The sequence below is a fragment of the Peromyscus californicus genome, unplaced genomic scaffold (assembly GCF_007827085.1).
Source record: "Peromyscus californicus insignis strain IS unplaced genomic scaffold, ASM782708v3 Scaffold_6__1_contigs__length_162567912, whole genome shotgun sequence".
Lineage (NCBI taxonomy): Eukaryota > Metazoa > Chordata > Mammalia > Rodentia > Cricetidae > Peromyscus > Peromyscus californicus.
Window position 1 is genome coordinate 159,406,791 of NW_026294584.1, and position 18,047 is coordinate 159,424,837.

General features: G+C 43.1%; 1 protein-coding gene across 9 annotated transcripts in view; it reads left to right on the top strand.

Annotated features, from left to right (window-relative positions):
* Ppfibp1 (PPFIA binding protein 1) overlaps positions 1-18,047 on the top strand; it is a 152,909-nt gene that overhangs the window by 113,846 nt on the left and 21,016 nt on the right. For 3 of the 9 annotated variants that reach the window (XM_052719318.1, XM_052719317.1, XM_052719319.1), the window contains exons 7-15: positions 1,658-1,750; positions 2,066-2,158; positions 3,293-3,407; positions 4,796-4,828; positions 6,010-6,071; positions 7,727-7,802; positions 11,511-11,665; positions 15,576-15,691; positions 16,503-16,559. In XM_052719318.1, coding sequence (XP_052575278.1) covers positions 1,658-1,750; positions 2,066-2,158; positions 3,293-3,407; positions 4,796-4,828; positions 6,010-6,071; positions 7,727-7,802; positions 11,511-11,665; positions 15,576-15,691; positions 16,503-16,559 — 800 coding nt within the window. The remainder of the gene's footprint in view (positions 1-1,657; positions 1,751-2,065; positions 2,159-3,292; positions 3,408-4,795; positions 4,829-6,009; positions 6,072-7,726; positions 7,803-11,510; positions 11,666-15,575; positions 15,692-16,502; positions 16,560-18,047) is intronic. The other 6 variants (XM_052719320.1, XM_052719321.1, XM_052719322.1 and 3 more) reach the window with 3 other exon arrangements.

Sequence of the window (18,047 nt, forward strand, 5' to 3'; positions counted from 1 at the left end):
CCTGTCAACAGTAACAAAGTCTAAAAGACCAAGGGAAGGGGACTGCTCCTGATTTCTGTGCAGGGAACATGAACAAATGAGGGAGACTGACTCTTTAAATTTGAATTCAGAACATTTGGGCCAGTTTTAAAAGCATATTTTAAAGTGACAGTAGAAATGGTGTTAAATTATATTATATTGTTATGAATCATTTGGATTTTTTAAATTTTGCACATATAAAATTACATTATTGTATTGTATTGGATATATGAATATATGAAAACACATACACGCACATAGAAGGCCTTCATCTACCTTCAGGTTGAGATTCTTGGTTTAAATTTGAGTCTGTATTTTTGTAGATTGGGGAAATAATTATAGAAATCTTCAACTAACTACTGATGTGTCACAGAAAAGGGTCTTAAGGTAAATGACTACACCAGAGAAAATCTCAGGTGTGTGTGACGGAGGTGGGGCCATAGATGGTTTGAATATATAATGGGCACTAAGTGGCTTTGAGTCGGGTGTTAAACTGCCTTTGTGAGTTAGTCCTCGTGAGCATTAACTGTCAACTTGACACAGCCTAGAGTCACTAGTCAACAGTCCAGTTGAGTCATTTGTCTCTGTCCGGTTTTTCTGTGGACATGTCTGTGAGGAATCATCTTGCTTGTCTTAATTGATGTGGGCAGGCCCAGCCCACTGTGGGGACCTCCATCTCCTGGGCTATATAAGAAAGCTAAGTGTGCATGATCCAGGCGAGTGAGCCAGTGAAGGAGCCAGCAGGTAGCATTCATCTGGTTCCTGCCTCCAGGTCCCAGACTTGACTTCCCACCCTGATTCCCCCAGTGATAGACTGTAATCTGGAAGTATAAGCCCAATAAACCCTTTTCTTCCCTGAAGCTGCTTTTGGTCAGAGCATTTTATCACAGCAACAGAAAGGAAACAAGATACACCACTGGGACAGACAGATATCCAAGATGGCTTCTAAGGAGATGGTTGAAGATCTTAGTCCATCATCAGTGGGCAGATACCCAAGATGGCTTCTAAGGAGGTGGTTGAAGATCTTAGTCCATCATCAGTGGGCAGATACCCAAGATGGCTTCTAAGGAGGTGGTTGGAGATCTTAGTTCATCACCACTGGACAGATACCCAAGATGGCTTATAAAGAGACAGTTGAAGATTTTAGTCCATGATCAATGGGCCCCATTGCCTTTGAGCCAGCTTTATCATGAAGTGCATGGCAGAGAAAAACTACTTACCTCAGGACAGAAAACAGAAAAGAGGGGAAGGCGCCAGGGTCCCACAATCCCCTCTGGGACATGCCTCTAATGGGTAAAGGTTCACCCTGCAGGCCCAACCTCTTAAAGGTCCACAACCTTCTAGCATTATGATGGGCACTTGGTCCAAGGATTCCACGAACAGCATTTTCCTGGTCAGAGTCAGGGCTACATTTGTTTTCATAATCCCGGCACTTGGGGCCAAGGTCCTGGAAACTTAAGTTAGTGTTTTAGTGGAAATGTGCTTTGACTGTTAGGAATAAATTTCACTGAATCTCCCTTTGTTAGGACTGGTTCTCACAACTCATATCTGAGGAGCTGTTGCTGGCTTAGGGCTTCCTGGCTACTCCCTTGATAACTGTGCTTATATACCCTTTTCTAATTTTTTTTTTTTTTGACAGGGGCTAATACAAGAGATCAATGATTTGAGGTTAAAAGTCAGTGAAATGGACAGTGAAAGACTTCAGTATGAGAAAAAACTTAAGTCAACTAAAGTAAGTTTCTTTCTGAAAAAAAATTTTTTTAAACATGGTCTGCCATTCTGTGAAAATATTATAAAAAAAAAAATGTTTTCTAACTAGTACATGATAACAAACATATCTTACAAGTAAACTGTGTTTCCCTGAAGCTGGAGACACTGAGCTTACATGCTAGAGTTCTCAATAAAACCCAAGGCTTGATTAATTTGACAGGACACAGCCTGGTCTTCCGAATTAGCTAACCTTCTTTATGAAGTGATGCTGTTTTCTTGGTTATTTAGCTTGTCTTTTTCTGCCTCGTTTTCTCTCACTCCTCTGTCTCTCTACCAGTCTTTAATGGCCAAACTTTCTAGCATGAAAATCAAGGTGGGTCAGATGCAGTATGAAAAGCAACGGATGGAGCAAAAATGGGAGTCACTGAAGGTGTAGTAGACTTGGTGGGAGCCCCGTGGCTGTTGCCTTCTGGCCTGTGTCGTTTTGCTGTGATGGTGTTTTAGTAGCATGTGCATTCATTGTGTGTGTGTGTATGTCACCTGTTTATTAAGAATACATACACCCTGATTTATAGGACAAGGAGGTCTCTAGTGTAAATAATGAACAGGTAAAATATAAAAGTATTGGCTTATAAGCTTATTTCTTAGACCGTCTGACCCTGAGCATAATAACTGTTTTAAGTTCACCTGTGGAAGAATTCCGCGTCAATAGCTGAGGCCTGGTCTCCTCTTTTAAGGTTTTCTGGAAGGTCAGTGTGTATGAGTTCATCATTATGGCAGGGAAGAAACCTCTTGCAGGGCTACTGAAGGTTTCTGAACTTGACTCCACCCTTACCACAAGTCAGGAGTACAGGGCCAACTTAGCCTCCTGGGTGGATTTTCCATCATTGCATGTACAGATAGCTGTAAAATATAAATTTGCTACAGCTAGTACTCTCTAAGTCAAAACTGAAATTTAAAATGTTAGCAATTGCATCAGTGGCCTGAGCAGCTTTTGCATGTATGCCATTTCCTAAGGAAGACTGTAAGTCCTTTTTCTCTAGACTCCTCTTTCTCGCTGCTGCAGGAGTCTGTCTTATTCAGTGATGAGGGTGAGTTCTCTAGTCCATGATTTGGTCAGTCACCCCTGAATTGTCTCCCTGTGGCTACTGAGTCATGAGTGTCACCTCAAAATGCTGAGGAAGTCAAGCAAACCTTTTTGAATTTGTATTTTATTTTTGCTTTTATGACAAGTATCTAATTTTGACCATCTTCTTTGACTAACTTGGTGAGACATTTTGATTTAATGTAGGTGGAACTTTAGAGAATACCCTGTCCTGGTTAGTCTTCCTTTTCCTCTTACATTTACTTACAATCTTGAAACAATTACACTGTAATTATTACAAATTACTCATATTAGTAGTGCTTACCATTGCCTCTGTCTAATTTGTGTTTGTGTGTAAGTTTTTGCAGATTTTTGTCTCATTCCCATAGTCTAAATATTGACTCAAAGGGCCAATATGCTCTGTAAATATTGCTCTTCTGCCATAGTCTACTGTTTTAAAATGGGTTTGTAATTTTGTAGGATGAATTGGCATCTTTAAAAGAGCAACTGGAAGAGAAGGAATGTGAAGTAAAAAGACTGCAGGAGAGGCTGGTTTGCAAGATGAAAGGAGAAGGGATCGAAATCCTTGATCGAGGTAAGACTGACTGACTAGCACTTGCTCTGTTCAAATCCTGTGAAATACAGGAGAGGAGCTGATATTGGACAATAGGAAAACAACTCCAGTGACATGTGTTTTTAGAAACTTAGGTTTGGGTCTGATGGAGTGGCACATAGGTGCCATCCCAGCTCGTGGATGCTGAAGCAGAAGGATCATAGTTGGAAACCAGCCTGGGTGACACAGGGAGACCCTGATTATTTTTTCAAAAATCTTGAAATATAATATGTATAATATCTGGAATACTATATCAGATTTTACCTTCCTTTGTGATATATGTATGCATGTTTGCATAAATATGTCCAATGGCAACCACGATGCTGGACACTGGAGCAATTTCTAACTCATTTGGACAGCCAGATTCCAGTTTGTGGAGCTTTGTCATGCCATGTCTTATATGGAAACAAGTAGCATTTTATACCCAGTTCCTTATCCATCAGAAAACTCAATTTGTCAAGCTTTAGAGAAGTGGGTGTACCTTCCTGTGACATAAGTAAAATAATGTTATAGGACATTCAGAAATCGGCCATAATTTTAGGATTGAATCTGCTAATCACATGCTGTGCCACTGAACCATAATGACAGTCCCACTTTAAAGAATTTAAGAATAGGCTTGGCGGTGGTGGTGCACACCTTTAATTTCAGCACTCAGGAGGCAGAGCCAGGCAGAGCTCTGTAAGTTCAAGGCCAGCCTGGTCTACAGAGTGAGATCCAGGACAAGCTCCAAATCTGCACAGAGAAACCCTGTCTTGAAAAACAACAACAACAACAAAAAGAATTTAAGAATAGAATGGACACTAAGTGAGTAGTGGCTAGAGATGTATTTGGGGAGTGCTGCCCACACCCAATTGGGGATTGGAACTAGTCTGAACTGCTCATTGTCACTGCAGGACCAGCGTAGTTCAGAGTCTAAACACAGGGTGTAGAACCCTCGTGCAGTCTGATCCGGATACTGACTATGTCATCAGTGGACTTGTCTTCTTGAACGGGGACAGACCTTTTCAGTGATGTTGGACTTGAGTGCTCAGGTGGATGTGGCATGTAGTCAGGAGGACCAGGTGTCAAACTGACACTTGGAAAACGTTGCCAGAGCAGCATTGGCCAATCCACATCATGGTTGGTTGAGGTTCAGAGAGCTTAGGTTCGGATGTCGCCATCAGCTGAGTGTGCAGTGGTTCCTCCCCAGGCTCAGTACTGCACTGACCACGCTGCCGTCCCAAAGTCACGTGGTAGTGGTTCACAGTCGGGGTTGTTTTTGAGATTAGAGTTCTAGCATTTAGAAAAGGAAACCAAACACTGGGACTTTGAAGATAGCGTTTTTGTTGTAATGTATGCTAACTTCCAATCCGATGGGTTTTCCTGTGCAGATGAGAATGTTAAAAAGAAGCTCAAGGAGAAAAGTAAGGTTTTCGTGTTTCCATCAGCTTCTCATCCGCCAGCCGCACCACTTGGTTCTTTGCATGTCTAAACATTCCTGTCCCTCAGCGTGTGCCACGGCTCCATCACTAAGCCCTCCATTTCTTCAGGGTGCACACACACACACACACACACAGGCTCATCACTAAGCCCTCCATTTCTCCATGGTGCACACACAGGCTCATCACTAAGCCCTCCATTTCTCCATGGTGCACACACACACACACACAGGCTCATCACTAAGCCCTCCATTTCTCCATGGTGCACACACACACACAGAGGCTCATCACTAAGCCCTCATTTCTCCACGGTGCACACACAGGCTCATCACTAAGCCCTCCATTTCTTCAGGGTGCACACACACACACACACAGGCTGCACAGACATAAAGTAAGGAGGAAAAGATCATTTTACAGGTTTTCCCGCAGCCTGTTCACTCCCCATAGTGCAACAGGGCACACAAAGAAGTGAGCTCAGCAAGTGTGCTCTCTGGTGTGGGTGACACGGGAGCAGAAGGCAAGACAACACGCGCATCTGTGGAGTCACAGCCAGGGCTTTGCCGGCTTTGAAACTCGTCACTTTTCAAGTAACACTTGTGTTTGGCTGTCAGATTCTAAGGAAAGTCACATTCTGCACCCCATGGCTGTTGTGTCTTGATTTCTGTTTTAGAGCAGTGTTAGAAATGAGGCTTACGGATGAAGCAAGTTACTCTTCCTTCTGTGGAACTGCAGCTGGCTTCTGGGCATGACCACTCATGTGAACACCACCGCTCAGGCTCTTACCATGGCATCTCCAGCTTGGTTATGACTGAGTACCATCCCTCTGCCTTGGTCATTGTGAATACTGTCCATTGCTCTCACTCACTGCCCATGGCTTCCTTTTTAGAAGACTTGGTGCTGCCATTGCTGCTGTGCCCACATTTCATCCTCAATGTCTAAAGGGAGATCTTGTTCTTTCTCTGAGAGAGGGTGGCTTGCTTTCCCCTACCCACATCACTGTCTGATTGGGGTGACAGCTGTGTGGGTGAGGTAGAACATTCTCACCTTTTAGTGTCCGTAAAAGAGAGTCATTGCCATGTTTACCTTGAACCTTTTCGGACAGAAGAGCATGTGGTTTCTCTCACAGGTTAGCTGAAGTACCTCCTAATGATGTTCATCATTTTCAGACATTGAAGTACAGAAAATGAAAAAGGCTGTGGAGTCCCTGATGGCAGCAAATGAAGAAAAGGTACCAAGTGAGATAAGATGTCACTGTTGGTTTATGATCTGCAGGTACCAAGTGAGACCACGATGTCACTGTGTGTTTATGATCTGCGGCACCATTTTGACTGTTGCATACAATTCCTTAGCCACTTCAGCCACACAGGGACATACACAAGATTCCACTGACATCAAGGGGCCGTCCTTGTCTCTCCTGCCCCAGTATGCACTGTTTCAGTGATGTCACTTGTGACTGTGTCTGTATGTACACAGTAGAGAGAGGACAGCAGCCCGGTTCCAAGGAAATCCTGAGGCCCCCTTTCCCCACTTGAATTTAGAAAATATTGAGAGCATCAGAGTTCTTTATATGCAGACGAGAGGAGAAAGGACATTCCATAATGTGTCTGGAAATTCCGGGCTGACATGACCTCTGCAGGGTGGCGTTCCAACTTTACAGAGGTGCCCACAGCCACGGAGAGAGAAGACATTAGCACTGCCATGAAACTGAGTTACTTTCGTCACATTCCTGAGCTCTGTCACACCTGGCATTGTCTCAACTTTCCTGAGGGGTGAAATAACAGAAAACAGACATGGACCAGGCCCGTGGGTCATCCCTGGGCCCTGCCTTTGCACTCGGGGTCTTGGCTGTGGTCTGTTTTCCTCACCCACATTTGGCTTTCAGTGCCTTCCTCAACACCGACCTGACCTCACAGATCTTGGTTGCCTAACGACCATTGGATTCAGCTTATGACACCAGGACCACTCTCTACTGTGTCCCTTAGTGAATAGAACAAAGGGACATTTCCCACAAAAGACTAATTCCAAGGAGTACAAAACTACAAAATGCCTAAGAGACAGTTTTTCTTTCTTATTACGACTTTCTCCAATGCTCGTATCTTTTCTGTTTTCTCTTCATTCTGTGTGTGTGTGTCTGTGTGCGTGCATGCACGTGCTCGTGCATGTGCACGCACATGAAAACCAAAAGTCAAGGTCAGGTTGACTTTAGGTGTCTTCTTCTTCTCTCTCCATCTTATGTTTTAGAAACAGAGTCCGTGACCCCGGGGCTGACTGAGCTAGACTGACTGACCAGCAGGCTCAGGGAATCCGGTTCTATCTTTCTTCCCCACTCCCCAAAGTGCTGAGGTTACCGTTGCCATATCTGGCTTTTATGTGGTTGCTGGGGATCTGAACTCTGGAATTTTATCCACTGGGATCAAATACAAGTCATCAGGCTTAATGTTGGGTCTCCCCACCCACTGAACTATCTCACTGGCCCTTGATTTTTTTTGTTATTGTTGTTAAATGCTGTTGTATCAGTTTTATTTTTAAAGATGGCAAGTTAAAGAATCTGTAAGATCAGATTCTCTATGTCTCTGATACACATAGGAAAAATACAGATATTGCCACTTTTACTAAAGTTTAGAAATATTTTTCAAGCCTGGCGGTGGTGGCGCACACCTTTAATCCCAGCACTCGGGAGGCAGAGACAGGCGGATCTCTGTGAGTTCGAGGCCAGCCTGGTCTACAGAGTGAGTTCCAGGAAAGGCACAAAGCAACACAGAGAAACCCTGTCTCAAAAAACAAAAAAAGGAAAAAAAAATTTCAAATAATGTAAACAATGCACAGTACTTACCTTTACCATTTGAAAACTGTAGTAGTGGTGATGATTTATGTTATTTACAGGATCGCAAAATAGAAGATCTCCGGCAGTGCCTAAACAGGTACAAGAAAATGCAGGACCCCACAGTTCTGGCCCAAGGTAATAAAGTAGAACGTATCTCTGGAAACCTTCCTACTCCACTTGAACTTAACCAGCCATGAACTTACATATTCAGACTCAGTTTCTTACATAGTTCATATGCATTATCCCAGATTGGGAGGCTAATCTGTTTATTGACAGTAGTGCTAAGCATCTGTCCTTTTGGGAAAGCACTCAGGCTGGTGAGTATGTTGTAGATCCATGTGTCAGCAAGAGTATCTCCATCAAAGCATTCTAGAGCAAAAACTACAGTATGTGCAAAGAGCTTCGGGTGTTTTAGAAGAAAGATCAGTATGTCTGAAAGTTCTGCGTGGTGGGGAGGGTGTGGCATGATGACATGAGAGGAATCTCAGCAGGGCTGGGTTGGGCATCTGCTCTTAAACAAGTGCAGAGAATCCAGTGAGGGTTGTTTTGTTTTAGTGGTCCGAGGGCTTGGATCTAGGGCCTTGCACATACTAAGCAAATGTTCTGCCACTAAGCTACACCCCCAGCCTGGGTCAAGGGGCTGAATAACAAGTTTGCAACGTGACCTTTGCTAGAAAAGTGTTATGAGGAACACTAGTATCAGGAGCAGGGGAAGTCAATCAAAAGACTCTTGCAATTATTGTAACTACCTACAGAGACCAGTGGATCTGAATTGACCAGATATATTAAGGTTATGATATGCTGAATTAGATGATAGGCATGAAGCAAAGGAAAATAAATCAGCAAAGGTAGACATTTGTGGCTAAAGTCACCAGGTAAGTGATGGTGCCATTAATCGAGGCCAAGGAATGTGAGTTCCTCTTTGAGCATGAAGTTCTATTGCCTTACCTGCAGAGGACCATTGTCAAACATGGAAAGACAGAGAGAGGGTCATTAGAAACAAACAGAATGTTAGAGCGCTTGTTTTCTATGAACATGTAGGTAGTTGTCACCCTAAAGGTGATAAGCACTGAAAACATGTCTCTGGAGAGATATTTTAGTTAGGGTTTCTTTAGCTGTGCCAGAATACCATGACCAAAAGCAGCTCGGGAAGGAAAGCCCTTCTTTCAGCTTACACTGCCTCATCACAGTCCACTACAAAGAGAAGTCAGAGCAGGAACTCAGACAGGACAGGAACCTGGAGGCAGGAGCTAAAGCAGAGGCCATGGAGGAGTGCTGCTTACTGGCTTGCTCCTCATGACTTGCTCAGCTGCCTACTTATGTACCCTCAGGACCACCAGCCCAGAGGTGGCATCACTCACAATGGGCTGGGCCCTCCCCAATTAATCACTAGTCAGAAAATGCTGCACAGGCTTGCCCACAACCTAATCTGGTGGGGGCATTTTCTCAGTTGATATTTTCTCCTCCAAACTATTCTAGCCAGTCAAGTTGACAGTAAAACCAGCCAGCACAAGAGATAGTTGTGAAATACTCAAGAATTTGAAATTTTATTTTTAGAATTAATTTATTTATTAGTGCTTGGAATCTGCCTCATACATGCTAGGTAAGTGTTCTACCACTAAGCTAAACTCTCAGAAATTTTAATTCTGATGAATTCATGAATCAAAGGAAAAAAACGGCTTTGAACCAGAACCTTCAAAATAAACAAACAAATCAATAGAAGTGGATACCATTACTTTTTTTTTCATAAGAGCTAATAAAGCTGTCCACTTTCTGTGAGGAAAACCAAGGATAACTTGTGAGAGCAGGTTTTCTCCTTCTACCATGAGGATTCTAGGCCCAGAACTCAGGCCCTCTGTCTTAGCAGCAAGTCCCATTTCCCACTGAACCATATACTAGCCCCACCCTGAGTCAGGGTTTCTTCGTGACACTGGAGTTCACAGACTGGCTAGGTTGGCTGGTCAGTGAGCTCCAAGGATTGCCTATTTACCTCCCTACCTCTAAGGCTGTAGACCACCAGGCCTGACTTTTAAAGATTTATTTTTATTTTGTGTGTGTGGGTGGGTAGGTGGATGGGTGGATGCCACATGTGTGCCAGTGCCTGAGGAGGCCAGAAGAAGGCATCAGATCCCTGGAGCTGGGGTTACTGGGGTTACAGGCAGTTGTAAGCTGCTTAGCTTAGGAGCTGGAAACCAAATCCAGGTCTTCTTCATGATTAGTATGTGTTCTTGACCTCCAGGCCACCTCTCCACTCCATGCCTAACTTTTATGTGGGCACTGGAGATCTGAACTTGGGTCCTCATGCTTACATGGCAGCCACTTGACTGGCTGAACCTTTCCAGCCCCATGTAGTAGTTAGAAATCAGGACAGGTTTCACAAGTCATAAAAATCATGCCCTGCTATGGTGAGAGTTACATAAAAAGTGATTTCTCCCTAATACATAGTTATTTACTTACTCTTGACAAAACGCTAACAACATTTAAAATCTAGTAAGTGAGGGTACAATTATAGTAAAATTCAATTTAAAAGCTATGGTTGGCTGGAGAGATTGCTCAGTGGTTAAGAGCATTTGCAGAGGACTGCATTTTGGCTCTTAGCACCCACTCTGGCAGCCCATAACCACCTGTAACTCCAGTTCCAAGGCATCCCACACCCTCTTCTGGCCTCTGAGGACATATGTACACACAGGGCATACAGACACACATACTCAAATAAAAACAAAATAAATCTTAAAAAAAAATTATAGTGTAGTTGGGCATGCCTGTAATCTAAGCATTTGAGAGGCTGAGTCAAGATGACCTTGAATTTGATGTCAGCCTGGGCTATGAGATAGCAAAACAGTCTCTTTTAAAAAAAAGAAGAAGAAGAAAAGAGGAATTACAGCCTTGTTAAGATCTTTAGATAACTATACAGCTTGCCATTTGGCATTAGAGATTAGAGTTTTTAATATCACTCTATTTTTAAGAAAATGACTGTCTACCATTGTGTTCTACAGTTAATCCTTTACATCTTGACTGATGTTAAAATTTTTCAAACTTAGTGCTTTGATGGATATGTGGTTTCTTTTTTCTGTTAGGCTCTTTCTGCTTAAAATGGCATTAAAGGATTCTTTTGAAGGATCAGGTGTCATTTTTCTTTTTCTTTCTTTCTTTTTTTTTTTTTTTTTTTTTTTTTTTTTGAGACAGGGTTTCTCTGTGTAGTTTTGGTGCCTGTAGACCAGGCTGGCCTCGAACTCAGAAAGATCCACCTGGCTCTGCCTCCCGAGTGCTGGGATTAAAGGCATGTGCCACCACTGCCCAGCCCATTTTTCTTTTTCTTTTATCCTTTTTCTTTTTGTGTATTTTCCAAAGCACAGCAGTGATGGGAAATAATGTGTTTAAATGGTGACTCTGTTGTTGTCCAGAATTAGATGTTCATGCTAGAATAGATAGGAATGTAGGTAGATAGATGGGTAGTTAAATAGAGTAGATAGGTAAGTAGGTCGGTAGATACAAACATACATACATACATACATACATACATACATAAAATTTTTTGAGATAGGGTCTCATGTATGTAGCCCAGGCTGGCCTTTTCCTTGTTATGTAGCCAAGGATGATCTTGAATTTCAGATTCTTCTGCTCCCACCTCCTGAGTGCCAGGATTAAGGGTATGAGTCACCAAAGCAGGCTAAACTATTATTTATAAAGCCTGGAAATTTTAAAACAAAATTTCAGTGGGTTCTTGGAATAAATTTAGGTTTGTTTGTTGTTTTTTTAAACATCTTTTCTGTCAATACTGTATCAAACCTGACTCCTTCTGTTAACACCATTGGTGGGTACTTACTGCTTTGTCTTTTCCAGGCCAGGATGGTGAGTATGAGGGCCTGTTCCACTCCAGCTCCATCTCCACCTTGTTGGATGCACAGGGCTTTAGTGACCTGGAGAGAAGTACTTCTTCTACACCAGGAATGGGGTCTCCCATCAGGGACCCGTTCAACACGAGTGCTCCAGAAGAGGTACCTTCGATATTCTGACAGTTCGTTTGTATTGAAGGGGCTGCATCTTTCCTGTTGTGTACGTTGCCGGTGCCATGTGATGTGGGTTCTTTTCCCAGTTCCAGCATCTGTTGGTCTGTTCTGGCCGTTTTGTACACTGCCAATCTCGTTCCCTTTTTAAATGTGTGCTTCCCCCTCTTTTTAATAAATACTCTGGGCAAAGTAAAAATTTCTTGTAAAACTCAATAAAAACAAGACAGGTACCTTGGCATGTACCTGTAGTTTCAGCTATGTGAGAGGCTGAGGCAGAGCATCCTTTGGATGGAAATTCAAGAGCAGCCTAGAAGGACCCGAGTCTCAAAAGCAAAACTCTGAGCATCTTTGAGACAGATAGCCTAAGGTACGAGATTACAGTCTGTCTTTTTAAAGACCAAGTACAGAGTAAGTCAGGTGAGGTAAGTAGAGTATATAAACAAGTCTAGTTCTGTTGTGACTTGGAGAAAGCAGTTAGAAGACAGTAAAGTCTTTAATTCATCTACATTCATCAAGGTGGCAGGAACAACTGTTCATTACCTACTACACACCAAACTGTGGCTGGATTGTCATCTTTCTGAGGAGTCTGCAGAGCGGGCAAAGGTTGGCAGGACACCTCATGTCTATCTGCTCAGCTCCAGGAGTAGCAGGAAGGCTTCTCATTGCAATGTCTTATTGTGGAGGCAGCCTATTGGCTGGGACCTTCGCTCTGCCCTGGCTGCCTCACAGTCTGTGGTGAGAGCATCCTGAGAAGACTGGGTAGATTTGCATCACCTGTAACTCAGAAGTCATGAGCTTCTTTGCTGCAGCCACGGCTCAACCAGATTCATAGTGAACGTAGACTTTACCTTTAGGTCCAAGTGACATCACAGTGTCAGAGCACATGGAATGAGATGTGGTGTAACCATTTTGGGAAACAGTCACCATTTCACCTGGGTAAACCAGTTTACTCCTTCTCCCATATAAAACGAGGCCTTCCCTTCTCCACATGTCCTTCTCAGGAGTTGTCATCCGTCAGGTTGATGTGTGGGGAGGTCTCTCAGGGAGTTCCTAGAGTGTCATTTCAAACAACTTACTGAGTTGGGACCTAACAAAACAAGGCATCTGTCACCACACACCCAGCATGCGTGGTGAGTCCCTGGTCCATCACAGTTCCAAACCCAGCTGGACAGGTGTTGCCACTTCTGCATTGGAGGCCAGCTCCTGAGGTCATCATTCTTCTGTCCAAGTCCACTCTCTTTCCCCCCTAAATATTTTCAAATCAGTATTGTCTCGGCCTTGTAAAGTGCCACTGAAGTCCAAAGCCACTTTTTATTTTCTGCTGTGCTTCTCCAGTGGAGCCTGATTTGGTGCATTACTTTAACAATCAGAATCTCCTCAGAGTCCTCCAGTCCACTGCATTAGATACGAGCTTGTCTGAGCATTCCTTACTGCCTGTCAGGGCTGCTGGACATGCTGCTTTTCTGTAGATTCTGATAGCAGGCAGCACCTGTCCCAGGATTCCCCAAGTGCAGGGTGACCTTTGCCCTGAGGTCACGTCACACCTTAATTTTAGTATAATTGCTGTCTGGAGAGACCAGGAACTGGGAACATCTCAGGCCACGCTACAGTCTTACTGTGTTCTACAGTTCCTTCCTTTCACCATCTCTCCTCCCTTGCCTTCCTTCCCTCATATCTGTTGTTGATAATCCCACAATGAAAAAATGGTGTTTAGTGAGGAATCTCTTTTTCTAGTCCCTTTTTCCCTCTTTGCAGTTCTGGGCATCAAACCTGAGGTCTTGTGCATGCTTAGCAAGTGCTCTGCGTTGAGCTACACCACTAGTCCTGAGAAAGTAAAAATGAGATTGAATGAAAATTAATTCAAAGAGAAAACAACTAACATTGGACACTTAAATGTTAGAGAGTATTGAAACAGTTCATCAATCAAGATTTTAGTTGTGAAATAAGATACAGGGAGAAGTTCCCTGCTTGTTAAATGTGGTTACATTGAGATGGAAAAAACCCTTTGTTTTATTTTGAGACAGGCTCACTTTGTTGCCCAGGTCAGCATAGAACTAGTGATCCTTCTGCCTCAGCCTTTCAAAAAAAACCCTTTGATAGTCAATAAGTGTGCTGTTTTTAGAGAGAGATTGCTTGCGTATGTGGCATAGACCAGATTATTCTAGAGTATTTGCTACATGCGCCTGGTCCTAAAGGTTTGTTTCTATTTATGTGTGAGTGTTCTGCTTGAATACCTGTATGCACACTGCATGCATGCAGTTCCTAAAGTGGTCAGAAGAGGGCACCAGACCCCTGGAACTGGCGTTAACAGGCATTGGGACCCACCATGCTAGGAATTGAACCCAGGTTCCCTGGGAGAGCGTGCTCTTAACTATTGAGCCATCTCCCCAGCCCTCATGAATTACAGTTTAATGATGTTTAGTTTGTCATAAATGATTGCTCCAAACTGAACAAAAATGGTGTGATGAGAATTGATAGAGTTCAACCCTATTTTTAAAGAAGAGCCAGGAGGAAAAGTTAAAGTTGGAACTGAAACCTTAAAGTTTGAAAAAGAAATCAAGGAAACAGGCCAGTGTGATAGTGTATTTTTCTCATAATTAGGAGTCCAGGAAAATAGTTGAACTTCAGGAAACAACGGGTAAGTGCTAAAGAGATTACCCAGCATTGATTATAAAGATTCAAACCAAAACCAAACCAGGAAAAGAAAAGAAAATAAAAAATAAAAAAGAACCCTATTTTGCAGTAATATGGCGTGATGTTTTGTGAGCTTTCATGGTGCCATCACTCAGTAACAGGCAGCACTCACAAAGCTGAGTTCATTGCTTCTTCATGAGGCTGAGCTTTGCTGGTGAAGTACACCCAAGTCCATCCTACCCCACTGGGCTTTGGATTCCAGGAGCTCAGGGGCAGGCATGGCTCCCTGTTTGTGGAGTGTGTGGCTGAGAGGAAAACGTTGCTGAGTAGTCGGTGTAGATGTGTGTCCACTGTGTGTCTTTGCCTGGTGCACTGAGGAGGTAGCAGCCAAGCCGGTGCGGCTGTGCCGATGCACACTTGTCATTTCATAGGAGACTGAGCTCGTGGCCAGCCTGGGCTACACAGAAGAGCTTGATCAAAAAGAGAGTTAGAAAAAGAGGTCATGGATTTGAGAGAGAGAGAGGGTGGGGGGCAGAGAGAATAAAGGAAGGTACATGGGGTTGGTAGGAAAGGGGTGGGGAAAATATCATGATTATATTTTTAAGTGTTTTCTCTGTGAACTCTTGATGCTAACCACACTCCATTCTCCAGTTCTCACACATTACTGAGGACTTCAGCCCTGAGACCCAGAGATATTTGAGAAAATGGGGTCCACATTTCATTGTTTCCACAGCATTGCCATTATCACACCAAGCATTTTAACTGGAAACATATTCTAGCTGATTTTAATGCATTTTTCATCAGTTACAATAGTTGGACTTAGCTTGTTCACACATAAAAGAAAAATTAACCAACATGATGTATGTTATGTGTTTGACTACTAGTAGAAATAAAAATGAAAATAGTACTTTGTTTACAGTGTGTTTGTGCTGAAGAGAACAGTCAGTGCCTTGCGCTGGCATTCCATGGGCTTTTAACGTGATCAGAACTTGGTACTCTTTGTGGTTTAAGGTACTTTCTTATTCAGGATATTTGCTGTCTTAGAACCAAACTAAGCCCCCTTTCTCCACAGTGTTTCCTCCCATTAACCTCATTTATGTAAACGTTTGTATTCTGAAAGGATTTCATAAATATAAGGCTAGAGTTCTAAGCACAGGCATGTAAGATTTGGATAGACTAATTCTGTTATGTTTTGTTACTCTTTGTGGCTTGTGTTTGCTTGTTTGATTGATTTTCTTTTCTTTTTACTTATGATTTTTTACAGTTTCACACCAGCATCTTGCAAGCTTCAATCCCTTCCCTATCGCCACCATCTATGGGTGTGGAAACCTCCGAAAAGTCCAAGTTGCCTACTAAGCCTGAGGCTTCATTTGAAGAGAAGTATGTTATTTATGGGCTAACATTGTGATATAAATGTTCAGAGCATTAGAGTAGCCCAAAATAAGAGCATAACCCATTTTTACAGACACCGTTTCCATCATCAGTTTTGTAATATTAAAGTAACATGCATGAATCAGGAAGTGATGGAGAGGAGCCTGGGGAAATGAGGGCATGATGTTAGAGGGGCCTTTAAGGAACTTGGGTTTTGCTTTCTAGGTCATCAGTGACTGTCAGAGGTGGCAGGCAGAATAGCTACAGTTGGTGTCACGAGGCTCTGTGAAGGGCGGCTGTGGAGTCCACACAACAGGGACATGGTCATTTCTCAGTTGGCAAATAGATATTTTGCCAGAAAATTCTCAAACTAATTGCCTAAATTTGAATTAGACCTAAGAAAATGTTTAAAAATTAGAAATAGCTTTCTTTGCACTATTTTTTAACCATTTCTGTTCACTTAGAATATGCACAGACAGGCCCACCTGTGATGGCTTGACTCGTGATTTTCGTTTTTGACTTTCAGTGTTACTGTGTTTCATTTTTGCTATAGTTTTTGATAGGTACAAGATAGTCCGCACACCCTTCTAAAGTTGACTTTGTTAGAGAAAGAGATTTTGCTCAGCCATAGGCTAGTGGGCTGCTGTAGACCAAAGTAGGACAGGCTACGCTGTGTTTTGGTAGAGTAAACAAAAGGCACTTTTGACTTGACAATGACTTGAGCCTCCGATGGGCTCTTTCACCGTTGTAAGCCCAGGAGTGTCTGTGTGGTGTTTGATTCATGACATTAACAAATGCCTTTTAAAAATATATATTGTAGTGATGGAAAAGCAATCCTGGGTGCTGCCGCTGAAGCCTCGCTGTGTGATGGTCTCTCGTAAGTTGTGTGTTGTTGAGTGTGAAGTATGATCAGGGCTTGAAAAAGCGGGAATCGGTTATGCTCACGTAACCATTACTAGCAGTGATCCATCAAGGCTGTTACACTCATACGTACAAGACTGCGTGTGTCCTGACAGCTGGGCTGGAGGGCCGGTGTTACAAAGAGACACTCCTTTCTCGGCATCTCATGCCTGGCATTTGCAGATCTTTAGTCTTCCCTCATCAATTTTCATTTGAAGGTCAGAACTTTTCATTCATTTTGTGCTGATTCACATTTTTTACTCCACTAGAAAAGAACCCCAGAGAAAGTGACAGCTGACAGAGCTGCTCTGCACTTAGAGTTTAATAAACTGGCCCAGTGGGAATGTTCATCCAAGTTACAGTCTGGATCGGATTAGGAAAGCCCAAAACAACCTGGAAAGCCTATTTTCAGAATAGGCTTTACATAAAAGCAGAAAGGCCTTTAAAAGTTTGGTTGCTTGGTTGTTCTAGTGATTGGAGTAAACACACTCCTTCTTTAATCTCTTCTCTGCTTTGTCTTCCTTTTTTATCTCATGTTGCCAGGGATCAGGCCTCAGGCCTCTCCCGTGCCAAGCACACTCTGGCACTGAAGTATACCCCCAGTCCCTCGTTTTTTGAAACTGGCCCCATATTTGTGCTTTTAGATTTTGAGTAATACCATCTCCAGCTGTGTATACTGAACACTAATTATGTAAAAGAAAACGTCTCTGTGACTTACAGACCCTTCTGCCTTCCTAGGCTAGCAAATGAATTATTATGGGCAATAACAAGGATTCCTCTAGTGCAGTGGTTCTCAACCTGTGGGTTGTGACCCCTTTGGGGTGTGTGTGGAGTGACTCTTTCACGGGGGTCACCTAAGACTGTCGGGAAAACACAGAGATTTACGTTACAATTCATGACAGTAGCAAAATTACAGTTATGAAGTAACAATGAAGATAATGTTATGGTTGGGGGTCACCACAGCATGAGGAACTGTACTAAAGGGTCCAGTGTCGGGAAGGGTAAGAGCCACCACTCTAGTGCATTTTTCTTCCCTTCTTTCTCCCTCCCCTTCTCCTCCTCTCTTTACTTTTTCCTCCCCTCCTTCTTTCTTTCTCATTTTTGGAGGCAGGCTGTCTTGATAGCCCAGGCTGTTGTCACACATTCAGCAATCCTTCGGCCCTAGCCTCTTGAGTACTGGAATTGCAGGCATGTCCCACAAAACCTGGCTTATTATGCTTTTCCAGACTCAGAAAAGTTAGTCCTCTTTGAAAGAAAAGTAGACTTTCATTCTTCAAGTAGAAGGATTAGGTCTAACAGTGCACAAGCTTCTAAGAAGTTCCTAGTGTGAAAGTGTAAGCGCCACTAGTCCATGGAAAACACTGACATTGCCAGGGCAGTCTTAAGTGGTTTTCCAGCTTCTGTGACATGTGTGGGACAGTTTGTGTTATTGGCGAGACAGTTAACCACCCTGCTTTTAAAAGAA